Source organism: Salvelinus sp. IW2-2015, linkage group LG5 (assembly GCF_002910315.2).
Source record: "Salvelinus sp. IW2-2015 linkage group LG5, ASM291031v2, whole genome shotgun sequence".
Taxonomy (NCBI): domain Eukaryota; kingdom Metazoa; phylum Chordata; class Actinopteri; order Salmoniformes; family Salmonidae; genus Salvelinus; species Salvelinus sp. IW2-2015.
The window spans coordinates 36,833,471-36,859,973 of NC_036844.1; the positions used below are offsets into that span (position 1 = coordinate 36,833,471).

Here is a 26,503-nt window from a genome sequence, read left to right on the forward strand (position 1 = left end):
GGATACTCTGCTCTGGGACGAGATGTCAGCACACGACAGCCTGTTGAGTGAGTGAGAGGTTGTTTGGTTGATTGACTGAATTTATTTGATCATTTAAAAAAAATACATAAACTGTATGTACATCAAGTATAACACAGTAAAGTCACTAGGAGTCAAAAGTAGTGCACTTTAAAGAAAATAGGGAGCAATTTGGGATGCGGGCACTCACTGGTTCATTGACAAGGTGTTGCAGTAGCAGTGGATGATGCGGTTGGGCCCACAGAAAGGCATCTGGGATGTCTGGATGGTGGTGACGCCTGGAACTATCATGGCTGACACCCAGGACAGGGCTGTTAGAATAGACATGGTCCTGTTGGTCATCAGCTCAGTGTACCTGGTAGAGAGGGAGGGAGAGAGGGATGAAGGGAGGGAGGGGGAGGGGGAAGGTGTGAGGGGGGAGAGAGGGGTGGAATAGGGGGTGAGAAAGAGACAGAGAGTTATCTGAGTTGCCTGCTGTAAAAGGTTGGTCGTTATCGTATTAACACGTGAGAGGGAAATACCGGTAGTTACAGGTAGATATATCTACAGTATACCGATCAAGAATTTAAATGCAAAATTAAACAATTTTTAAAATGTTACAGTTCATATAAGGAAATGAGTCAATTGAAATAAATAAATGTAGCCCTAATCTATGCTTTTCACGCGACTGGGCAGGGGTGCAGCCACGGGTGGGCATAGGAGGGCATAGGCCCACCCGCTTGGGAGCCAGGTCAACCCACAGGGGAGACAGGCCCAGCCAATCAGAATATGTTTTTCCCCACGAAAGGGCTTTATTACAGACAGAAATAGTCCTCAGTTTCATCAGTTGTCTGGGTGTCTGGTCTCAGACGATCCCGCAAGTGAAGAAACCGAATGTGGAGGTCCTGGGCTGGCGTGGATACACGTGGTCTGKGGTTGTGAGGACGGTTAGACGTATTGCCAAATTCTCTAAAACAACTTTGGAGATGCCTTATGGTAGAGAAATTAACAATCAATTCTCTGGCAACAGCTCTGGTGGAAATTCCTGCAGTAAGCATGCCAGTGGCACACTCCTTCAAAACTTGAGACATCTGTGGCATTGTGCTATGTGACAAAGCTGCACATCATAGAGTGGCCTTATATTGTCCCCAGCACAATGTGCACCTGTGTAATGATCATGCTGTTTAATCAGCTTCCTGATATGCCACACCTGTCAGAGGAATGGATTATCTTGGCAAAGAAGAAATGCTCACCAAAAGGGATATAAACACATTTGTGCCCAAAATATGAGAGAAATAAGCTTTTTGTGCACGCTCTACATAGCCGATGTGAGCAAGACCTTTAAACAGGTCAACATTCATAAGGCTGCGGGGCCAGATGGATTACCAGGACGTGTACTCAGACAATGCGCGGACCAACTGGCAAGTGTCTTCACTGACATTTTCAACCTCTCTCTGACCGAGTCTGTAATACCTCTGTTTCCCCTCATGTCAGGCGCAGGAGAACGAACTTGGTATAAATGGAGTCGTTTAATAAAAGTTAACAAAACTCCAAAAACCAAAATATATAAAATAATCAAAGTGGGTACAAAACCCGTCGCGCACCAACACATAACTTGCACAAACATACAATCAAACAATCACCGACAAGGACATGAGGGGAAACAGAGGTTTAAATACACAACATGTAATTGATGGGATTGGAACCAGGTGTGATGGAAGACAAAACCAATGGATAATGAAAAATGGATCAGTGATGGCTAGAAGATCGGTGACGTCGACCGCCGAACACCGCTTGAACAAGGAGAGGGGCCGACTTCGGCGGAAGTCGTGACAGTGAGCAAGACCTTTAAATAGGTCAACATTTATAAGGCCAGACGGATTACCAGGACGTGTACTCAGAGCATGCGTGGACCAACTGGCGAGTGTCTTCACTGACATTTTCAACCTCTCCCTGACCGAGTCTGCAATACCTACATGTTTCAAGCAGACCACTGTAGTCCCTGTGATCAAGAAAGCAAATGTAACAAGCCTAAATGACTACCGCCTCATAGAACACACGTTGGTAGCCATGAAGTGCTTTGAAAGGCTGGTCATGACTCACATCAACACCATCATCAAAGAAACCCTAGACCCACTCCAATTCGCGTACTGCCCCAACAGATCCACAGATTACGCAAGCTCATTCGCACTCCACACTGCCCTTTCCCACCTGGACAAAAGGAACACTGACATTTTGTGAGCATGTTGTTGATTGACTACAGCTAAGCGTTCAACATCATAGTGCCCACAAAGCTCATTACTAAGCTAAGGACCCTGGGACTAAATACAACGCTCTGAAACTGGATCCTGGACTTCCTGATGGGCCGCACCCAGGTGGTCATTGTAAGCAACAACAGATCTGCTATGCTGATCCTCAAAACTGGGGTCCCTCAGGAGCCCCTCAGGGGTGCATGCTCAGTCCCCTCCTGTACTCCCTGTTCACCCATGACTGCGTGGCCAAGCACGACTCCAACACCATCATTAAGTTTGCTGACAACACAACAGTGGTAGGTCTGAACCCCGACAACAATGAGACAGCCTACAGGGAGAAGGTCAGAGACCTGGCAGTGTCGTGCCAAGACAACAACCTCTCCCTCAATGTGAGCAAGACAAATGAGCTAATCATAGACTGTAGTAAAAGGAGGGCCGAACAGGCCCCCATTAATATCACCAACAAACGATCATGGTCCAAACACACCAAGACAGTCTTGAAGAGGGCATGACAACACCTTTTCCCCCTCAGGAGACTGAAAAGATTTGGCATGGGTCTCCAGATCCTCAAGAAGTTCTACAGCTGCACGATCGAGAGCATCCTGACCGGTTGCATCACTGCCTGGTATGTTAACTGCTCGGGATCCGACAATAAGGTGCTAGAGAAGGTAGTGCGTACAGCCCAGTACATCACTGGGGCCAAGCTTCCTGCCATCCAGGACCTCTATACCAGGCGGTGTCAGAGGAAGGTCCTGAAAATGGTCAAAGTATAGACAATTAACAGTAAGGACTAGCTGTTGTCCCATGCAGTGAATCTGTTATTCAAAGTGTTTGTATGGGCTAATAACAGTAAGGACTAGCTGTTGTCCCATGCAGTGAATCTGTTATTCAATGCGTTTGTATGGGCTAATAACAGTAAGGACTATCTGTTGTTCCATGCAGTGAATCTGTTATTCAATGTGTTTGTATGGGCTAATAACAGTAAGGACTATCTGTTGTTCCATGCAGTGAATCTGTTATTCAATGCGTTTGTATGGGCTAATAACAGTAAGGCCCAAACTATTTTTTCATCACATAAAAATTATATATAGTAGTACAATGTTTCAAAATTCAAAATCAAATAGTAAATTGATCCTTGGTATGACCTTCAGAAAACAATTAGATATATCTTAGACAGGGCTTAGACTCTTATGAGTTAAGGTTAGGGTTAAGTAGATCTATATTACCTGAGAGGGAAGCAGATAGCCAGGTATCGGTCCATAGCCATGGTCATCATGATGAGAGAGGTGAGTGTTCCAAAGTAGTGGATGAATTGTTTCTGTATCAGACACGTATAGAAAGAGATGCCAGCGTCGTCCCACCAGTACCGAGCTATCACTTTGGGAAGGGACACCGTGCATACGCCTGGGACATGAACAAGTACCACAACATATCAACATTTTTAAAGAAACATAAATCAATTGATTAGTGAATTTTTTGGTGCTATGCAGATTGGAGAACAGGCCACACATTTGAACAGGAAGTTCATGGTAACATGTCATTACAGACACACATTTTAACTGGATAACCTTCCTGTCATGATGACTTCTGTCTCTTCCCTATATCTGACAGTGCCAGGCTGAGTATTTTACCTATATCTGACAGAGCCAGGCTGAGTATCATTTAACCTATTATCTGACAGTGCCAGGCTGAGTATTTTACCTATATCTGACAGTGCCAGGCTGAGTATCTTACCTATATCTGACAGTGCCAGGCTGAGTATCTTACCTATATCTGACAGTGCCAGGCTGAGTATCTTACCATATCTGAAAGAGCCAGGCTGAGTATCTTACCTATATCTGACAGAGCCAGGCTGAGTATCTTACCTATATCTGACAGAGCCAGGCTGAGTATCTTACCTATATCTGACAGGCCAGGTTGAGTATCTTACCTATATCTGACAGAGCCAGGCTGAGTATCTTACCATATCTGACAGAGCCAGGCTGAGTATCTTACCTATATCTGACAGAGCCAGCCGAGTATTTACTATATCTGACAGAGCCAGGCTGAGTATCTACCTATATCTGACAGTGCCAGGCTGAGTATTTTACCTATATCTGACAGTGCCAGGCTGAATATCTTACCTATATCTGACAGTGCCAGGCTGAGTATCTTACCTATATCTGACAAGAGCCAGGCTGAGTATCTTACATATATCTGACAGAGCCAGGCTGAGTATCTTACCTATATCTGACAGTGCCAGGCTGAGTATCTTACCTATATCTGACAGAGCCAGGCTGAGTATCTTACCTATATCTGACAGAGCCAGGCTGAGTATCTTACCTATATCTGACAGAGCCAGGCTGAGTATCTTACCTATATCTGACAGTGCCAGGCTGAGTATCTTACCTATATCTGACAGAGCCAGGCTGAGTATCTTACCTATATCTGACAGAGCCAGGCTGAGTATCTTACCTATATCTGACAGAGCCAGCCTGAGTATTTTACCTATGTCTGACAGACCAGGCTGAGTATCTTACCTATATCTGACAGAGCCAGGCTGAGTATCTTACCTATATCTGACAGTGCCAGGCTGAGTATCTTACCTATATCTGACAGAGCCAGGCTGAGTATCTTACCTATATCTGACAGTGCCAGGCTGAGTATCTTACCTAAATCTGACAGTGCCAGGCTGAGTATCTTACCTATATCTGACAGAGCCAGGCTGAGTATCTTACCTATATCTGACAGAGCCAGGCTGAGTATCTTACCTATATCTGCAGTGCCAAGCTGAGTATCTTACCTATATCTGACAGAGCCAGGCTGAGTATCTTACCTATATCTGACAGTGCCAGGCTGAGCATGATGATGTACATGGGTCTGCAGGCTGCGCTCCAGGGCAAACAGCACCACCAGCAGGATGGTCCCCACCACCGTGGTCACATAGATGAAGAAGAAGAACCAGGCCACCAGCTGGTTTAAGGATGGATGAGAGCCCTGGGAAGCCCACGATCACAAACTCTGACACACGCGTGTAGTTCTCATTCACCTCAAACATACTGTCCTGGGAAGGTGGGGGATGGAGGAGGAGAGATAAAGCCTTTACAATCCTTACCTCCCATAAGTATGAGAGAGAGAGATAATGAGTGAGAGAGAGAGAGAGAGAGAGAGAGAGAGAGAGAGAGAGAGAGAGAGAGAGAGAGAGATGCTGAAGACCCTGGAGGATCCCTCTTCATCCTTACCTCCCAGGTTAGAGAGAGAAAGTGAGTGACATATAAAGTGACATATAAAGAGAGAAATCCTGGAGACCCTACATCCTCGGTCCTTACCTCCACTTAAGATGGAGTAAGAGAGAGAGAGAGAAATGTACAGAAAAGAGAGAGAATCTGGTGACCCTCCATCTCTCCATCATTACCTCCACCTAAGATGGAGAGAGTAATAGAGAGAAAGTTAGAGAGAGTTACATAAAAGAAAGAGATGTTGAAGACCCTGGATGAACTCACTCTCTCCTTCCTTAACTCCTAAAATGGAGAGAGTAATAGAGAGAAAGTTAGCGAGAGTTACATAAAAGAGAGAGATGTTGAAGATCCTGGAATATCTCGCTCTCTCCCTCCCTCTTGCTTTCTCTCTCTCTCCCTCTCTCTCTCTCGCTCTCTGTCCATCCTTACCTCCTTCCCAACCAGTGGCCCCAGAGGTGTGTGGCGTTAGCCGCTCTGTACCTCCCAACTTTATACCCAACATGCCCTCTGACAAGACAGCCAACAGTCAATCAGAGACCTCCACCCTGGTGATGTCATCATTGTCACATTACTCATGATGTCGATTACAGAATGTTTTCATCACTGGCCACCCCTCTCTAGTGCTATGCAAGTTCTCTCTATCTTTTTTGTGTGCAAAAGTGTGTGGACACCCTTTCAAGTTAGTGGATTCGGCTATTTCAGCCACACCCGTTGCTGACAGGAGTATAAAATCGAGCACAGCCATGCAATCTCCATAGACAAACAGTATAATGGCCTTACTGAAGAGCTCAGTGACTTTCAACGTGACACCGTCATAGGACGCTACCTTTCCAACAAGTCAGTTCGTCAACTGTCTGCCCTACTCGAGCTGCCCCCGTGACCTGTAAGTGCTGTTATTGTGAAGTGGAAAAATCTAGGAGCAACAACAGCTCAGGCACGAAGTGGTAGGCCATACAAACTCACAGAAGGGGACTGCCGGGTGCTGAAGTGCGTTAAAATAGACTGTCCTTGGTTGCAACACTCACTACCGAGTTCCAAACTGCCTCTGGGAGCAACGTCAGCACAATAACTGTTTGTCGGGAGCTTCATGAAACAGGTTGCAATGGCCGGGCAGCCGCACACAAGCCTAAGATCACCATCCGCATTCCCAAGCATCGGCTGGAGTGGTGTAAAGCTCGCCACCATTGGACTCTGGAGCAGTGGAAACACATTTTCTAGAGTTATGAATCACGCTTCACCATCTGGCAGTCCGATGGACGAATCTGGGTTTGGTGGATGCCAGGAGAATGCTACCTTCCCCAATGCATAGTGCCAACTGTAAAGTTTGGTGGAGGACGAATAATGGTCTGGGGCTGTTTTTCGTGGTTTGGACTAGGCCCTTTAGTTCCAGTGAAGGGAAATCTTAATGCTACAGCATACAATGACATTCTAGATGATTCTGTGCTTCCAACTTTGTGGCAACAATCCTATGGTTCCCCATTGGAAATTGACAAGAATACCATTGGGTTTCATAGGATTATCTCATATTCCCATTGGATGTTAATGGGTTGTTCATTTAATTTTCTGTGGATACTTCATGGGATTTATTTAACATTGACATTAGATTAGAAAAGATAATCTAGCATAATAATGACTTAATTTTGACCAACAAAACATCTTTATTAATACATTTGGGTGACGACGTCCATTTGGGTGACGACGTCCATTTTGGTGACGACGTCCATTTGGGTGACGACGTCCTTTAGCTTGTAGGCCATGGTAGCCCTTAATGAGGCCTTGTCTACCCCCTCAAAACATCTCTGAACATTAGCTGAAAGTAAAATAAAGAAACATTAATCATGACATATCATTTGAATAATTCACAGTCACACTCTTACATTCCTAATCTATGAAAGCAATGTTATTAGGGAGCTCTACATCTTGAACGATGTTTTGACTTCCTGCCCGACACGGAGGACACCGCCATCTCCTCCCTGGTGAAGAGCACGTCCATCAGGTCTTGCATCATCCTTTTGAAGCTTGTTTTATTGATCAGTGACATCTTTTCCATGGCCACCTGAACGCCAAAGCCCAGATCAACTTATAATTTAAGAAACAGATCACATGTTGTTATTTTTTTCCAATAACTCATGAGCTCTATAGTGATCTGTTAGTAGAAATTTGAATTTCAATTATTAATTTGATTTGATTAAGTTAGATTTTATTTTGTCCTATTCTTTAACTTTGATTCTTAGTTGAGATGGACATGTGAATCCAACATATAAATGATTAATTTGTCGACATACAGGAATTAAAACCAGACTAAATCAGTGGCACAAAATATGCATTTCCTTCAATTGTTGATATTTGGTTGTGTTGACAAGGAGCGAGTGAGAGAGAAGGACGCCATGATCTATACCCAGGAAGGGCCATGTCTTGACAGTCCCCCCCTGGTGGTTTGGATCTTGTGGTTATCCTGCAAGTTACAAATCAACATAACAATAATGACCACGTGATGTTCTGTTTCTAGATCATCGTTGAAGTCCCCCACTGGTGGTTGAACTTGGTAGGCTCTCTGAAAGCGGAGCGGTCCACCACAAGGATGGGCAGAGGATGTCCAGTTGGTGATCGCCGTTGCGGTCCCCCTCTATGGTTTACCTTGGTAGGTTTCCTGGAAGCTGCAAAGTACCACAGGAATGGCCAGGGGATGTCCTGGTTGGTGATCGCCGTTGCGGTCTCCCCCTCTGATGTTTACCTTGGTATGTTCTCTGACAGCGGGGCAGGCCGCCACAAGGATGGGCAGTGTCCAGGTTTGGGATCGGTGTTCCGGACCCGTCGCCTGGATGTCCAGACTGGAAGATCTGGGCATTAACTTAGGCAGATGTTAACAACGCACGCACACTCACAAAATATATATAATTACATTCATTCCCCAATGAAGTGGCGTTGTGGCACTAAGTGATGGTTGTATGTGGACTTTGTTTATGGCTCTATCACTTCCTAAGTGTCAAAGGAACTGAACTGAAAAGGAATGAAAGCATAAACAAAAGATATACAAAATATAGTTCTCACACCAAAATCATCTAATTGGACTGAATTCTATATACAACCAAGGTCCTGGCAAAATGACTATCATGGCATTGTCTTAGATGTCATGTCTCGGGTTTTCCTACTTGGTGTTTGTTGCTTAGGCACTAAGTTGATAACTATATGATAAGTCCACAGCTGTAAGGCACTAGTTTTGGGTAGTCTACAGGGATGACCTATGGACTTCTGGGAAGAAAACTGGTGTAGCTGTAGCGTCAATGGCCTCAAAGTAAATGTTCAACTTTACTAAGGCTGGTATTTTGCTCTGACCCTTAAGTGATCCTAATATAAATCCTAATTGGATGTTCCATTGTACATGTGCGTTTATGCTTACACAAGAGCGCATGTCAAGGGAAGAAAACCAAGTATCCTTCTTGGCAGACTACAACTTGTTCAGAATGAGTCTGATGTAATCAGGTAATTTTCAGGTCAATGCCTTGAGGTCAGTCAGAATTGGTGTCGAGGGAGTCTGTAGTGGTTTTACTACAAGTCACTGCGTCTTCCACTATTTTAGTGGCGATAGGTATGTGGCGATAATTTTGAAGAAGTCTATTTCAAAACTATGTTATCCACAGAGGAGCTAACCTCACAATGGAAGTACTCTATCTGCAACCCCCCCAACCCCTCTTTTTACACTGCTGCTACTCTCTGATTATCAAATATGCATAGTCACTTTAGCTATACATTCATGTACATACTACCTCAATTGGGCCGACCAACCTGTGCATATAGCCTGTCTTTTTACTGGTGTTTTTTTCTTTACCTACCTATTGTCCATCTAATACCTTTTTTGCATTATTGGTTAGAGCCTGTAAGTAAGCATTTCACTGTAAGGTCTACACCTGTTGTATTCGGCGCACGTGACAAATACACTTTGATTTGATTTGATTTATAAGCACTATATCAGTCTTATGCGGTGTCATCATGGTTCATGACTTCTAATAACTTTCCTCCTGAATTGAGGGTTCTATTTATTGGTGGCATGTGTGTTGACCATTGGAAGAGTGCTCTTGAGATTCCCTTCCCCGTGTTGCACTCTGAGTGACTCCTGAATACTCTGTCGCTGTTGTCAAGGTTAATTTGATTAGTTAGGTCTCTAACCTTCTTACTGATTGTAGCTGGACTGACTGTTAATGGCATTGGTACTGGTACTCAACGGGACCAGCTATCCTACCAATTTATTCTGAACTATTATCCTGCCGGAACACATGATTAGAACATTTTACTACCGTAATTTCCGGACTATAAGCCGCTACTTTTTCCCACGCTTTGAACCTCGCGGCTTATACAATGACGCGGCTAATTTATGGATTTTTCCCGCTTTCACAAGATTCATGCCGCCAAAAAACTGAGCACCGTCACATAATGTGACGTAAATCGAGCGCACTCAAACTTCCCATCATTCTGATTACGGTAGTCATTTTGTCACCCTCATCATGGCAAAGACACGGAGAAATGCATATGATGCAGCTGTCATGACGTCGCCTGCTTGGGTATTGCAAACCCCATCCCCCCCTCCCTGCCTTTCCCTGCCCCTTCAACCCATGCTGTGGTCACAGAGAGGTCGTAAATTCCTGAGAATCTCCTCATGGCCCAACAGTATTAGACAGAGGGTAAACTTTCAGGACAAAGGAATTTTCTCCCACCTCACAGAACTTGAGGTACGAACATATGTCATGTTCCTGCAAAAGTATAAAAGATCGGTGGAGAGTCCAGCTATTAACATGACCATTGGTCACCACGGGGGAAACTCATGAGAGACTGTGGGACTACATTACCATACCGCTGTTTATATAATAACCTCAGATATGAGGTTTACATCTGTTTGTTGTATAAAATGAATGAGTGAGTATGATACTGTTTGTATAATTGTGTAATATGATTTTGGACTGTTTAATTAAGAAAAATACAAATCCCTTTTTGATTTGAACTAAACCCGAGGACCCGCCCCTGAGCCAGTTGGGTCAGACATCCAAGGACAGCCCCTTCCTGCTATCTGAATAAAAGCCAACTCTAAGAAATTACCATTAGACCATGTTTTCTCTCCATGGGGAGAACGAAGGTTAAGGTAACATTGCTGAATCTTTAACCATACCACGTGGTTAAACTCTTATACGAATAAGAACAAGTTTTGATATTGACTACTAGTCTGCAGCTAGGAATTCGGTATCATTGAACGCGAAGAAAGACAACCGCCGAAACATCCATTCTATAACGAATGTCACTCTGAACTATCCACAATAACCGAGACAGAAGGAACTCCAACCAAAACGAACTTCTCTTCAACGATCAAGACGACACACACCGAGCGTAACTATATATATATTGATTGCAATTGTTCCCGAATGAGTGAGCGTTCATGTGTAAGGATTAGCATGTCAGTTGTTATAATTATGGACTCTGTAGTGAATTCTTAGTCGAACGCAACTTTCTCTTTGTCTAACAAGCCGCAATGCCGGTTCAGCCCACTAGGGCATATTTCTCCCATCATTTCATGTAACTATTTTTAAGTTTGTTTGTTTGTTTATGCATTTYTGTGAATTAATTAGTTAGTAATAAATAAATGATTTAAGACAATTGATGTATGGATGACTCATAGTGAAGACTGGGTTCGTGCAGATAATCAACAATCTACGACGTTTGGAATGAGACTAACTGGAACGGAGTCAGGTCAGCCTTGTTGAATTGTTTGGGTTAAGATATAAGTCAAACTGAAAATGGAAAATGGATCCTTTGATAAATAAATCATTAATCAGAAGACTATTGATCAGATATGAAAATATCTGAAAGGTTATATTGGGAAATTATAACTTTGTAATCTAATAACTTTCCCTGGTGCCCTCGAATTCATAGTTAATTAGTTACGTTATTACTCAAGTGATCGCGTAATCCCTAATTACAGGAATCTTTGATAAAAACTATAAGTCTTCAATTTAACGATAGCAAAGACACGACACAGCTTTCAAGTTGAAGGCGATCGATCTGGCTGTTGGAAAAGGAAATAGAGCTGCTGCACGGGAGCTTGGCCTTAACCTGTCTCACTCCCCCGTTCCGCTAGCGGAACTCCTCCCACATTCCACTGAAAAGGCAGAGCGCGAAATTCAAAAAAATGTTTTTTAGAAATATTTAACTTTCACACATTAACAAGTCCAATACAGCATATGAAAGGTACACATCTTGTGAATCAAGCCAACATGTCCGATTTTTTAAATGTTTTACAGGGAAGACAAAATATGTAAATCTATTAGCTAACCACGTTAGCAAAAGACACCACTTTCTAACACCATCAGTTTTTTACTCCATCACCAGCTATCACTAATTCGACCAAATAAAGATATATATAGCCACTAACCAAGAAACAACTTCATAAGATGACAGTCTGATAACATATTTATTGTATAGCAATGTTTTTTTTGGAAAAATGTGCATATTTATGTTATAAATCATAAATTACATTTCAGCTACAATCATAAATTGCACCGAAAGCAGCAATAACATTTACAGACACCAACGTCAAATACCTAATTACTCCTCATAAAACATTTCTGAGAAATACATACTGTGCAGCAATTGAAAAACAGGATTCTTGTGATTCCAGACAATATTTCCGATTTATTAAATGTTTTACAGCGAAAACAAAATGTAGCGCTATATTAGCATAGCCACGCCAGCAAGACACACTTGGGCGCGCACGACCAGTTGACATGCACGACAGATATATGAAATAACATTATAAATTGGGTCTTACTTTTGCTGATCTTTCATCAGAATGTTGATCAATGTGTCCTTTGTCCAGATGAGTCGTTGTTTGGATTCATAATGGCAACTTTCCACCTTAATTTAGCATGGGTACTGGTCCACTGGCACGGATCTGTCCAACATAAATAAATTCAGAGAACGGAACACGGAAAAACTCCCGAAAAAATTCAAATAATCTGATTAAACTATATTGAAAAAACATACATTACGATGATATGGTCGCATTTATCAAATCAAATCCGAGCCGGAGATAGTTGACATCCGAAACGGCAGCAAAACAAAACACAATCTCTCTTCAAAGTCGCGCACTTCAGACTTCCGGAAATGGACGGTCACGTCAAAGAAATAGGTCTTATTTCACGTCAGAACAAGATAAACACAAAATTTCTCCTCTGACGTCCTCTTGACACCCAGAGGAAGACGTATGAGGTGTGTTTCGGGTCATAGGTGGCATGACCATGTATAGGCAGAGCGTTGAAGCGAGCATAGACATCTTGCATTCTACTTCCTGGTCAGGGAAAGTGCTGCCAAATGACCTCTGTTCCACTCAGAGAAAAAATTCAAACGTTTTTAGAAACTAGAGGTTGTTTTCTATCCAATGGTACTAAAAATATGCATATTGTACTAGCAAGAATTGAGTACGAGGCCGTTTAAAAATCATACGATTTTCAACAAAAGTGAAAATAGTACCCCTGGTCCCCAACAGGTTTTAATGAGTCGATGATAAGACGTTGGAAACAGCAGCGTGAGGAACTGACTCAGTGCAAAAAGACAACAAATGCTTTCAGAGGGAAGAAAAGCAGATGGCCCGAACTAGAAAATTAGCTTGAAGACTGGGTCAACACACAGAGAGCAGACGCCCGAGGTGTTTCAACTGTGCAGATCCGACTGAAAGCCAAAACAATCGCCACCGCAATGAAGTTTGAGGATTTTAGAGGTGGACCATCGTGGTGCATAAGATTTATGAGACGATCCAACATCGGATGAAGCAATTCTGAGGCTATTCAACTCCGACACCGAAGGAGATGACTTCAGTGGTTTCAGTGCACAGGAGGAGGAAGATAGTGACCAATGACTTTCTTGGTAGGCTACTGTTTACTGCAATTTTTTTAATTTTTGTTACAAGCCGTGTTTTGTTAAAGCCTATTTATTTTTGTTACAAGCCGTGTTTCGTTTAAAAGCCTATTTATTTTTGTTACAAGCCGTGTTTCGTTTAAAAGCCTATTTATTTTGTTACAAGCCGTGTTTCGTTTAAAAGCCTATTTATTTTTGTTACAAGCCGTGTTTCGTTAAAGCCTATTTATTGTTGTTACAAGCCGTGTTTCGTTAAAGCCTATTTATTTTTGTTACAAGTCGTGTTTCGTTTAAAGGCTGTGTAAAGTTCATTTGTTTCAATGTACCGGTAGGCACCTGCGGCTTATAGACATGTGCGGCCTATTTATGTACAAAATACATATTTTTTTTTAATTCAGTGGGTGCGGCTTATATTCAGGTGCGCTTAATAGTCCAGAAATTACGGTAGTTGTATTATAGTTGAACCTACACATGGCAAGGCATGCCTATTTTTGCCATTTGTTTGAGATGGAAGTCCACTGGACTTCTTCTACAACCAGTGTTGTACACCTCAGTAATAACTTAGATGTGTTCTAAGATTATCCCCGTCTAGGGGCCTGTCTGCTCCTCACTGTTCTCATAGGGGAGTTTACAACTAGATTTGTTTTATGCTCTGGCAGCCTCGTACGGTGTTGCACGTAGTCTCGACCCCCCCACCGGCCTCGATGAGGCTCATAATGGGTCTGGGCTACTATTCCCCCCCTTTGTGTTACGGGAACCCCCCATCAGCGGGTGGTGTTGGTATCCGAGGCACAATAGAAAAGGTCAAACCCTATGTAAGAGTTGTCAGCGGCCGCGTTGTTATGAGAATGGCTGTAACCTTTCAACCAAATCTCCTGGTGTTTGTGCTTCAAAAAGCTCAGTGGCTGTCGAGGCCTGTCAGTCACCACTGCATCTGCGTGTGGCAATCTCTTCAGTACCTGCAAACTAAGATGAGGATATCTGTCTGTGATATTGCAGTGTTTCACCAGTGGGAGTCATCCGGTCAGTTGCAGGACTGACGCCATTAGTGTCATTGTAAGGGGTGACAGTCCCCCACAAAGCGGAAGGTGTATCATCGGAAGCAGCGTACACTCTGTACGTCAATGGTTTTCTTGCTGAGATGGCCACAGTTCTTGCGGAAGTGTCCACAGGGCAAGAGAAGTTCATCTCAACTACCGTATTGCACGACTGCAAGGAGGAGGGAAGTTGCTCATTCACATACGGCTGGCTCGAAATCATGAAAAGAATGGTCAATCAGATATGCTGAAGGAATGTGTCGAGATATCGTAATATCTCCTTGGATCGGATTCTGCACCAAGAGGTTTCGAAACGTCTTTTTCGAAGGTGTGCTTCGACAGATACCCCTTGTGAATGACTGCATTGCCGGTAACGTTAGGGGAAGACAGTGTGGTCAGTGGAGAAGGCACTGTGGCCTGTCATCATACATGGTTGGTTTTCCAATCCATCAGTGGATGTAGCCGATCCATCAAGTCTGCTCCGAGTAGAAGGGGTACAGATTCGAGGCTGGTAACATACCCAGGGTGAACGAGCGATACGTCCTGGAAGTGTAGTTTCAGCATGACTCTCAATATGAGAGCTGAGGTAGTCTGAGTGACCCCTCGAAGCGTAGTATCGTATCGTTCCACTTTTAAAACTTCTTGTCAATAGGGGGGCGCTGTTTTCACTTTGGAAAAAATCGTGCCCAATTTAAATGGCCTCGTACTCTATTCTAGATCATACAATATGCATATTATTATTATTATTGGATAGAAAACACTCTCAAGTTTCTAAAACTGTTTGAATTATATCTGTGAGTAAAACAGAACTCATTTGGCAGCAAACTTCCAGACAGGAAGTGAAAATTCTGAAAATGGGGCTCTGTGTCAGGTTCTGCCTATTCAACTGGCTTATATTTATCAATATACATGCACTTCATACGCCTTCCACTAGATGTCAACAGGCAGTGGAAGGTGGAATGGGGTGTCTAGCTTGATCTGAGGTCGAACAAGAGCTTTTGGAGTGGCAGGTCAGCCATTTTGTCAGTTTTCCAAGGCGCGCGAAGGACCTCGACATTGTCTTCTGATAAGGCGATCGTATACACTGCGAATATCTCCGGCTCTGATTTTATTTGATAACTATTAGAAAAAGATCATAAAGTAGGTTTTTTCAACCGAGTTTTATCAGTTTATTCAACGTTTATTGGGACTTTTGGAGTTTTCCGTTCTTTGCGCAAGAGAGGATGGCATGTTATCAACCTTGGATGGATTGTGGCGCGAATTCGACAGAAGAAATGGACATTCTAAAACCAACAACGATTTATTCTGGACCAAGGACTCCTTGTACAACATTCTGATGGAAGCTGAGCAAAAGTAAGAAAAAATGTATGATGTTATTTCGTATTTCTGTGTAAAATGTTGAGTCCTATTCTCCGCGTTTTGGTGAGCGCTGTCTCGCAATAACGCAAGCTGTATGTTATGGTAAAGTTATTTTTAAAAAATCTAACACAGCGGTTGCATTAAGAACCAGTGTATCTTTCATTTGCCATACCACAAGTATTTTTATGTAAAGTTTATGATGAGTTCTTTTGGTCAGATTAGGTGAGTGTCCAAAATATCTCCGGACATTCTGGGAAAATGTTGCTACATATTCACAATGTATAACCACGATTGCAGCGCTAAATATGCACATTTTCGAACAAAAACATAAGTGTATTGTATAACATGATGTTATAAGACTGTCATCTGATGAAGTTGTCCAAAGGTTAGTGATTAATTTTATATCTTTTGCTGGTTTTTGCGAAAGCTACCTTTGCGGTGAATAAATGCGTTTGTGTGTTTGGCTATTGTGGTAAGCTGATATAATTCTACATTGTGTTTTCGCTGTAAAACACTTAAAAAATCGGAAATATTGGCTGGATTCACAAGATGTTTATTCTTTCATCTGCTGTACACCATGTATTTTTCATAAATGTTTTATGATGAGTATTTATGTATTTCACGTTGCTCTCTGTAATTTTCTGGCTGCTTCGGTGTATTTGTGATGGTAGCTGCAATGTAAAACTATGATTTATACTCAAATATGCACATTTTTCGAACAAAACATAAATGTATTGTATAACATTTATAAGACTGTCATCTGATGAAGTTGTTTCTTGGTTAGTGACTAATTAATATCTCTATTTTGTCGGTTTTGTGAAAGCTACCTATGCGGTGGAAACATGGTGAAAATATGCGGTTGTGTGTTTGGCTATTGTGGTTAGCTAATATAAATACATATTGTGTTTTCGCTGTAAAACATTTAAAAAATCGGAAATGATGGCTGGATTCACAAGATGTTTGTCTTTCATTTGCTGTATTGGACTTGTGATTTCATGAAAATTATATTATATGATATCCCTGTCCCGTTAGGCTAGGCTATGCTAGTCAGCTTTTTTGATGAGGAGGATCCCGGACCCGGGATGGATATTAAGTAAAGGTTTTAACCAACGTTTAGTTGGCTTCAAAGCCCTTTTGAGATCATCGAACAATGTTTGAGAGATGAACAATCAATTAGCGCCCGAATCAATTAGCGCATGACAAGTTAAGCAGGACTGTTTCCAGGTATGGGCGTTTAGATTCGTGTTTAGTGGACATGTTCCCCACAAAGTGGAGTGTTTGTTCGCAACCACATGATATGCCATTTCTGTTCAAGGGGGAAGTTGATAGAATAATCGTATTTTGAGTGGGCTTGGCTTTACTGAAGCTTTTGACCTTTTTCTTCGCAACCTTTGTGTCTGAGTCTATAGACAAAGCCTGTGGGCTTGTTTCTTGATCAAGTGGGCCCTGGATAGAGTCTCGAGTGAGAGCGGGAGAAATTTGAATTTTAACGTCCTTGCTATGGGTATTAATTCCTGCGGACCTGGTGTCCGGTAATTCCTCGTCTAGTCCTTCCCCATCTAGTCCTTTAGTTCTTCACCTAGTGGAACTTCTGGAGAACATTTGTCTACGTTTTGATCGCCTTTAACCCTTTGTTAACCTTGTGATCTGACACTTTGTATGGGTTGGATGCAGGAACGTAGAGAACAGGTTGATTGTAGTGGTAGTCGTTTCGATGGCAACGTACTTTACAGTTATTTTGATGCGGAGGTTATTGGAATCGTGGTTTTGTGGTAGAAACCGTTGTTGTGCGTCATCGCTCAACGCTCCAATACCTGATAATGCACCCTCTAACTGGAGTGAGTGCTCCTGATCAAACTTCAAAACCGAGTGGTCAGGGCTCTTAGCGTTGTGAACTTCTGATGCCTCAAAAGCTGTGCTTGCAAGCTCTCTGAGTTGTAAGATTGCTCAAGCCAACGTGGGCTGTAGGGCCCAAGTAGGTAATGAAGGTGGGATACATGTTCGACAGAAACATATGTTTGTATGGTAACAGCTCTTCCATTCCTGTTTCAGTGAGTAAGCCAAAGTAAGCTGAACTAAGCCTATGATAGTAAGCTTGTGGGTGTTTGTTCCGAGCTTGTTTGACAGTGTTAGCCAGTGAGCTATCGTGTTTGCGAGTCGCAGAACCACTGAATTCTAATTTCAAAGCTGTGGCAAGTTTAGCGTAGTCATCTAGCACGTGTTGTTGTTGTAGATGAATGAACCTCGTCACGTGTCTATAAGACATTCGCTTCAACAGGTAAACCCTGTCAGATCCCATAGCATTCCGGTAGCCATCCAATGCGTCCTCTATGTCAGCTAGGAACGTCTCAGTATCGTTTGGCTGTCCTGGAACAGGGTCAAAGGTGGGGAAATTCTTGACGAGTTTTTCAAGGTATTCCGCGCCAAACGGACGGAGAGGGTTGGCTTTATCCTGTGGGGAAATTGGGGCCGAAGAGGCACCATATCACACAGTGCCGAATGGCCAAGAGGAGAAGACTGAGGGACACATGAGGGAGGCAAAGTCTGAAACCTATCGTCTTTACTCTTTTGAGTACCGGGCTCCGGTTGCTTGGATGGATAGTCACATTGTAGAGCATGACCATTCTGGACTTCTTCCAGATGGTACCTAAGGGTGGTATTCTGCCGCATTGCAGAGTCCACTTGAGCCCTTAGAGTACTGATTTGGGACACGTGAGTGTCGCACTTGCTCCTTTCGGTCTCAAACTTATCTGTCATGGTTTGCAGATAGAGGTCTTGAGTACGGAGAGAGAGATTCTGTGATGAGATTTCCTCCACTTGCTTAGAAATCAATATTTCCATCTTCATCACCTGAGTTCTCGCATCATTCATTTGATCAGTGACTTCAATGAGTTCTGCTGATCTGTCATCCAACTTAGTCATTGTGTTCATTAACTGATCGTCTTTGGTCTGCAGCATTTTCAGTAGAACCTTGTTACTTTGAGTAACGTTCAACAAAGCTGCATGCATGTTATCAAGTTGAGCGCTCCTGTTTGTAGATAACTCGTCAGATTTATCTAGTTTGGCGTGGACGTCATCAAATTATGTTTGGCTAAATGTTGTTGTTCCTGTAGAAGTGATTTTGTTCCTGAGAAGACGATTTTGTTGAAGAGTTTGTGCTCGTTCATCGACATAAGTTTTTGCAATTACATTTAATTGTTCTGTTTTCAAACGCAGCTCCATAGCTAGCAACATTTTTCCCTTTTCTGCATTTGTCATTTGTTTCCCGGTTCTCGCCTTCTGTCAGTTTATGTCTACCGTTACCTGCTCATGCTTCAGCTGTGTACTGCAGTATTGGACCAATGCCAATCTCGGATGGCAAGACATCAGGGCTGGACGGGAGAGAACCTTTCCGAAGCCTGAGCCCGATGGTTGATTTTGGAGAGGGTTTTACTGAATGTGCTTTGAAAAAGCAGATTTTACTGTTTGATCCATTGTAATGATAAATCAAACCTGTATAGCCATTTGGGAATTAAACTTTAAATTAACCTGAGAGCGTTGCCTCATCTAGGTTAATGTGGAAGGTTTAAATTGTCTCATTGTGGAAAATCAATCAATTTGGATATTATTTAAGACTGGCTCTATGCCCTTGCTCTAGAAATTAAGATTGACCGACAGAAATAGTACCGTTTGGCCTAACGGACTAAATCTGGATTTTATAACTCATTGCTCTGACGCTATCGACACATGACCGGAGGCGCTTCCCGTAGCTTGTTATTATTACGTGATTAAACTAATCATGTAAATTTAATTAACTAGGAAGTCGGGGCACCAAGGAAAATCTTCAGATTACAAAGTTATAATTTTCCTAATATAACCCTTCAGCTCATTGAGGAACTCTCCAAGGGCACCTAGTGGGCGATAGATGACAACAATAATAAGCTTGAGCGGACAAGTGACAGTGACAGCATGGAATTGAAATGAGGAAATGGACAGGTGAGGGACGGAGGATACAGAAAATCTCCAGATTTGAATAATGAGTAGCCCTGTGCCACCACTGTGTCGACCAGATGCTCTCTGATTATGAGAGAAAACCTAGTCAGATGATGAGAGCAGCTGGAGTAGCAGTGTTGTCTGGGGTGATCCATGTCTCCCTCAGGGCCAAAAAGTCAAGGGACTGAAGGGCAGCATAGGCTGAGTTGAACTCAGCGTTCTTGACTGCAGATCGGCAGTTCCAAACGTTACCAGAGACCCAGAATTTCACATGGGTTGTGTGTGCAGGGTACACTAAATTAGAAGGGTTGCAGCCAGGGGGTGGGGCACATCTGTAAAGCCAACAGGGAGAGGAGCCAACAGGTATAGAAAACACGCACATAGTTGCCAGAGCTACAAATAGGAGCAAAAATTTGATAATCAGAAAATAACTAGATAAGATACTCTCCAGAACAACTCGGCGGAACAGTCTTAGCAAAACAAGTCACACATTTAACCTGCCCCTTAATCATGATTGACCTTAGAGAGCCTTTTTATTCTCTATTTTGGTTAGGTCAGGGTGTGACTAGGGTGGGTACTCTTTGTATTTCTATGTTGGCCTGGTATGGTTCCCAATCAGAGGCAGCTGTCTATCATTGTCTCTGATTGGGGATCATATTTAGGCAGCCTTTTTTCCACCTGTTGTGTGTGGGATCTTGTTTTTGTATTGTAGCCTTTTTGCACTACAAAGCTGTACGTTTCGTTTGTTACTCTTTACTGTTTTGTTGCTGGTTCACATTAATAAACATGATGAACGCCTTCCACGCTGCACCTTGGTCCAATCCTTCCAACAACGAGCGTTACAACAGTACTAGACAACAGATAAAAACTAAAATTATACTTGTCACTCCTGGAACAAAAACAAACTACCAGACAGCAAAAACAAGTGTGAAAGTTTATTGTTTACCATATTGAATAAGGAAATGTAAAAAACATATCAGGTCTGGGGCTCAACACCTGCATCACCAGAGGACGTTTCGGCCAATGGCTTCCTTCATAGGTGAGAGAACAGGTGAGAGTGCAGTCATAACGCCTCCTGTGTGATTTTATTAGCGGCAGGCTGCCTGAGTGCCTGTCAGCAGGCTATGGGGTGGATGGAGGGTTTGTGATGTGCGTTGGACTGCMCTCKGTAGGCCCACTTGGCCAGGGAAGCCTTGATCTCCTTGGTACGGAGGCAGTAGATGAAGGGGTTGAGGAGGGGCGGCAGCAGACTGTAGAATAAGAAGAATACATTATTAACACACACACAGACACACACACACACACACGGAGAGGCTGGAGCAATGGGCAGCTACTAGTGTAGTGCCCAGTGAGGGGTTTAATCTCCTTGCTCAAGGGCACAACAGCAGGTGATGGCATCTAGGACACAGATGCCAGCAACCCACCACTCCCAACCACATTTTTCCCTGTCAAACATGGGATTCAAACTGACAACCTTCTGGTTGCTGGCTCGCTTCTCTAATCTGTAAGCTACCTGCAATTTAGAGAAGGGTTAGGCAAAAAAAAAAATCCTGGCTGATGGAGAAGTTGAGGATGCTGCTGGTATAGACACAGCACCGGGGGACGTAGTACAGAGAGATGATACACAGCTGGGAACTACAGGTGGAGAAGGTCTTCCACCGACTCTGGATGGCAGGGGGGAGAAGGGAGAGGGCAAGAAAGGGACAGGATGGGAGGGGAGACGGGGAGGGGGACAGGAATGAAGGGAAGGGGGAGAAACAGACAGGACGAGGGGGACAGAGGGACAGAGGGACAGAAGGGAGACAGGAACAGGAGGGGTTTAGTTCAGACCGGGGAGCCCCTGGTTGGATAGCTGTTTTTGGGATAAGTGCATTTCTCAAGGGCACAACGGCAGTGGTGGTAATGATCTGACAAAAGTAGCCAGATCATTCCACTTGTGCATCGCCCGGCCCGGGACTTGAACTAGCAACCTTTGGGTTCCCATCCCACCTCTCTAATCTGTGTTCTACCTACCTGGAGAAAATGGCGAGGCTGATGCGGAGGTCAGGGGTTGTGGTCATGTTGGGGATGTAGGGTGTAGCGTTCACTATGAAGCGGGGGATGTAGTAAATAAGGATGATACAGCCCTGAGTAACACAGGTAGAGAAGGTCTTCAGCCTGCCCTGGGTTAGAGAGGGGAGAGTAGTGGGTTAGAAGAAATGTTTAGTTTAGCTAAGAATGATACAGCCCAGGTTGAGAAGGTCTTCAGCCTGCCCAGGGTTTAGAGAGGGGAGAGATGGAGAAGTGTTCTCAGTGGGTTAGGGTTAGGAGAGAGTAATTAAAATTAAGGACAGAGACAGGACAGGACAAGCAATGTGTGATGTAAAGGTGAAATGGTGAACCTGGCAGTCCAGGTTTAGTGCTTAGGAGGCTCCTCAGATGAGGATGGGGAGGAACATACTCCTCAGTTAATTTAATAAAATAAAATAGTGAAACAAAAAAAAGTTATAATTTTTAGATAAAACTGTAGTAAATATATACACGTCAGCAAAGATTTGATTACAACACACTGTTTTGTAATGAAGGTCTACAGTAGCCTCAACAGCACTTTGTAGGGTAGCACCAGGTGTAGCCGGAGGACGGCTAGTTTCCGTCTTCCTTCGGGTACATTGACTTCAATACAAAATCTAGGAGGCTCATGGTTCTCACCTCCTTCCATAGACTAAGACACAGTAATTATGACAACTCCTGGAGGACGTCCTCTTGCAGCATGAACTAACATTGTCCACCAAATCAAAGGGTCAGGGAATGAATCTAGTACTGAAAGCATAAGCTACAGCTAGCGAGCGCTGCAGTGCATAAAATGTGGTGAGTAGTTGACTCAAAGAGAAAGAAAGACAATACTTGAGCAGTTTTGAACAAATGAAGGAGAAGCAAGAGAGAGAGAGAGAGAACTAGCTATAATTCATTGTATTTTTTTCACTTTCATTTACTTAGCTAGCAAATGAAGCTAGCTACTTTATCCTACTCAAACACCCAGCTCAAACAAAGAGAGATGCTATGTTAGCTAGGTGGCTATGGCTATCCAACACCGGAACTCTTCCAAGTCAATGTAACCTTTTGGTCTATTGCTACCGGGTTCCACCAATGTAACTGCTAAACTGCTTGCTGACTGTAGACTGTTGTGCATGATTGTAACGGGTTTACTAACGCGTGAAATCTAGTAGCTATGTTGACTATGACATTAGCTAATTTGGTGACAATGATGTAGGCAGTGTGTAGCAGTTAGCGGTTATGAAATGAAGGTTGGCTTGGAAAGGTTATTTCGCCTGGTCACAGACAGCTGATATGTTGTGCCTGAAGTTCACAAGTGAAGGGAAAAGGTGAGAGGAGGAGAGCACGTAGATGCGAGAAGGAATTGTGCAATGAGCAAAGTGATCATGCTGTTTGTATGCGGCTGCTGTGAAAGTGATCTGTGTTTGCGTGTGATCAGGGATGTATTCATTCCGCCGATTCTGTTGAAAAACATTTATTAAACGGAAGTAAACGTAACGAAATGGGGATAAACATACCTGAATTTGTCCAATAGAAACTCTCGTTTACAACTGTTGGACTAATGATTACACCCTAGATCAACTAGACGCAGGCAAGAGTGTGCGAGGTAGTATTGAATGTTACTGTCAGCTTGATTACTTCAATTTTTCTCTCGACCTGTGTAAACTTTCATTCATAGGCCATGTTGTAGCAACCTCATGTTGGGTATAGGGAAAATTAGAGTATCATGTGTAGTAGCCTAAACCTATTGATGTTATGTTGAGGTCGTAATAGAAATAAGGCCATGCTCATAAACATTTAGTGGTGGGGTCACACACCCACCACCCTTTTACCCCTCCTCCCACCCAGCCCCCCTGCACCCCCCCACCCTCCTCCCACCCAGCCCCCTGCACACCTCCGTCCCACCCAGCCCCCCTGCACCCCTCCTCCCACCAGCCCCCCTCTGCACCCCCACCCCTCTCCCACCAGCCCCCTGCACACCTCCTCCCACCCAGCCCCTGCACCCCTCCTCCCACCCAGCCCCCTGCACTCCCCACCCTCGCTCCACCCACCCCCCCCTGCACCCCCACCGCCTCCTCCCACCCAGCCCCCCTGCACACCCCACCCCCACACTCCACACCTCCAGAATTTGACCTGTGTTAGCCATGCGCATCACGGTGACGATGATGTTGACGTAGGAGAAGACGATGAAGCCAAAGGGGAGAAGAGGCACGCACATGGCTAGTGAGAAGATACTCTGCTCTGGACGCAGATGTCAGCACACCGACAGCCTTTGAGTGGGTGAGTGGTTGGTTGATTGTTTGACTGAATTTATTGTAATCATTTAAAAAAGACAAACTTTATGTACATCAAGTTAATACACGTAAAGTCACTAGGACGTCAAAAATTAGGGAGCCAAATTGGATTTGGCACTGACTGTGAAGATGTGGAGTCGCAGTAGCAGTGGATGATGCGGTTGGGCCCACAGAAAGGCATCTGGGATGACTGGATGGTGGTGATGGCTGGAGATATCATGGCTGACACCCAGGACAGTGCTGTTAGGAGAGACATGGTCCTGTTGGTCATCAGCTCTGTGTACCTGGTAGAGAGGGAGGGAGAGAGGGATGGAGGGAGGGAGGGGAAGGGGAAAGGTGTGAGGGGGGAGAGAGGGGTGGAAGAGGGGGGAGAAGGGGGAGAAGGGGGCGAGATGGGTGGGATAGGGGGTGAGAAAGAGAGAAAGAGAGAGTTGCCTTCTATAAAAAGTTGGTCGTTATCTTTGAATACCTGAGAGGGAAATACAGGTATTTACAGGTAGATATATTGACAGTATACTGAACAAAAATATAAATGCTAAATACAACAATTTCAAAAATGTTACTGAGTTTCAGTTCATATAAGGAAATAAATTCATGATGCCCTAATCTCTGCTTTTCACATGCCTGAGCGCAGCTTTGGGTGGGCATGGGAGGGCATGGGCTCACCCACTTGGGAGCCAGGCCCACCCACTTGGGAGGCACGCCCAGCCATTCAGAATATGGTTTTCCCCACAAAAGGGCTTTATTACAGACAGAAATACTCCTCAGTTTCATCCGTTGTCTGGGGGGCTGGTCTCAGACGATCTCGCAGGTGAAGAAGCCGGATGTGGAGGTTCTGGGCTGGCGTGGTTACACCTGGTCTGTGGTTGTGAGGACGGTTGGACGCTGTGGCATTGTGCTGTGTGACAAAGCTGCACATCTTAGAGTGGCCTTATATTGTCCCCAGCACAATGTGCACCTGTGTAATGATCATGCTGTTTAATCAGCTTCCTGATATGCCACACTTGTCAGGTGGATGGACTATATTTGCGAAGTAGAAATGCTCACCAAAAGGGATGTAAACACATTTGTGCCCAAAATATGAGAGAAATAATATTTTTGTGCACGCACTCCATAGCCGATGTGAGCAAGACCATTAAACAGGTCAACATTCATAAGGCTGCGGAGCCAGACGGATTACCAGGACGTGTACTCAGAGCATGCGAGGACCAAATGGAAAGTGTCTTCACTGACATTTTCAACCTCTCTCTGACCGAGTCTGCAATACCTACATGTTTCAAGCAGATCACTATAGTCCCTGTGATCGAGAAAGCAAATGTAACCTGTCTAAATGACTACCACCCCGTAGCACTCACGTCGGTAGCCATGAAGTGCTTTGAAAGGCTGGTCATGACTCACATCAACACCATCATTAAAGAAACCCTAGACCCACTCCCATTCGCATACTGCCCCAACATATCCACAGATTACGCAATCTCAGTCACACTCCACGCTGCCCGTTCCCACCTGGACAAAGGAACATCTATGTGAGAAGGTAGTTCTTTGACTACAACTCAGCGTTCAACATCATAGTGCCCACAAAGCTCATCACTAAGCTAAGGACCCTGGGACTAAATACCTCGCTCTGCAACTGGGTCCTGGACTGCTGCCCCCAGGTGGTAAGGGTAGGCAACAACACATCTGTTATGCTGATCCTCAACACTGGGGCCCCTCAGGGGTGCATGCTTGGGCCCCTCAGGGGTGCGTGCTTCGTCCCCTCCTGTTCACCCACGACTGCATGGCCAAGCCCGACTCCAACACCATCATTAAGTTTGCTGACGACACAACAATGGTTGGTCTGATCACCGACAACGATGAGACAGCCTATAGGGAGGAGGTCAGAGATCTGGTCGTGTCTTGCCAAGAAAACAACCTCTCCCTCAATGTGAGCAAGACAAAGGAGTGGATAATGGACTACAGAAAAAGGAGGGCTGAACAGGCGGGTTGAGAGTTTCAAGATCCGTGGTGTACACATCACCAACAAACTATCATGGTCCAAACACACCAAGACAGTCGTGAAGAGGGCACGCCAACACCTTTTCCCCTTCAGGAGACTGAAAAGATTTGCATGGGTCCCCAGATCCTCAAAAAGTTCTACAGTTGCACCATCGAGAGCATCCTGACTGGTTGCATACCTCCTGGTATGGCAAATGCTCGGCATCCGCGGTAAGGTGCTAGAGAAGTTAGTGTGTACAGCCCAGTACATCACTGGGGCCAAGCTTCCTGCCATCCAGGACCTCTATACCAGGCGGTGTCAGAGGAAGCAGTAATTGTCAAAGACTCCAGCCACCTTAGTCATAGACTGTTTTCTTTGCTACCGCATGACAAGAGATATCGGAACGCCAAGTCTAGGTCCAAGAGGCTTCAAAACAGCTTCTACCCCCAAGCCATAAGACTCCTGA

The 26,503-nt window shown here is 44.1% G+C and overlaps 1 protein-coding gene and 1 pseudogene across 1 annotated transcript in view; both read right to left on the bottom strand.

Annotated features, from left to right (window-relative positions):
• LOC112081088 (uncharacterized) overlaps positions 1–8,315 on the bottom strand; it is an 11,039-nt pseudogene extending 2,724 nt beyond the window's left edge.
• A 12,533-nt stretch (positions 8,316–20,848) lies between these two features.
• LOC111963759 (olfactory receptor 10A4-like) overlaps positions 20,849–26,503 on the bottom strand; it is an 11,619-nt gene continuing 5,964 nt past the window's right edge. The window contains exons 4-7 of the mRNA XM_070443755.1: positions 24,181–24,346; positions 23,888–24,004; positions 21,748–21,896; positions 20,849–20,984 (exon numbers count right to left, since the gene is read on the bottom strand). Of these exons, the coding sequence (XP_070299856.1) occupies positions 20,849–20,984; positions 21,748–21,896; positions 23,888–24,004; positions 24,181–24,346 (568 nt within the window). The remainder of the gene's footprint in view (positions 20,985–21,747; positions 21,897–23,887; positions 24,005–24,180; positions 24,347–26,503) is intronic.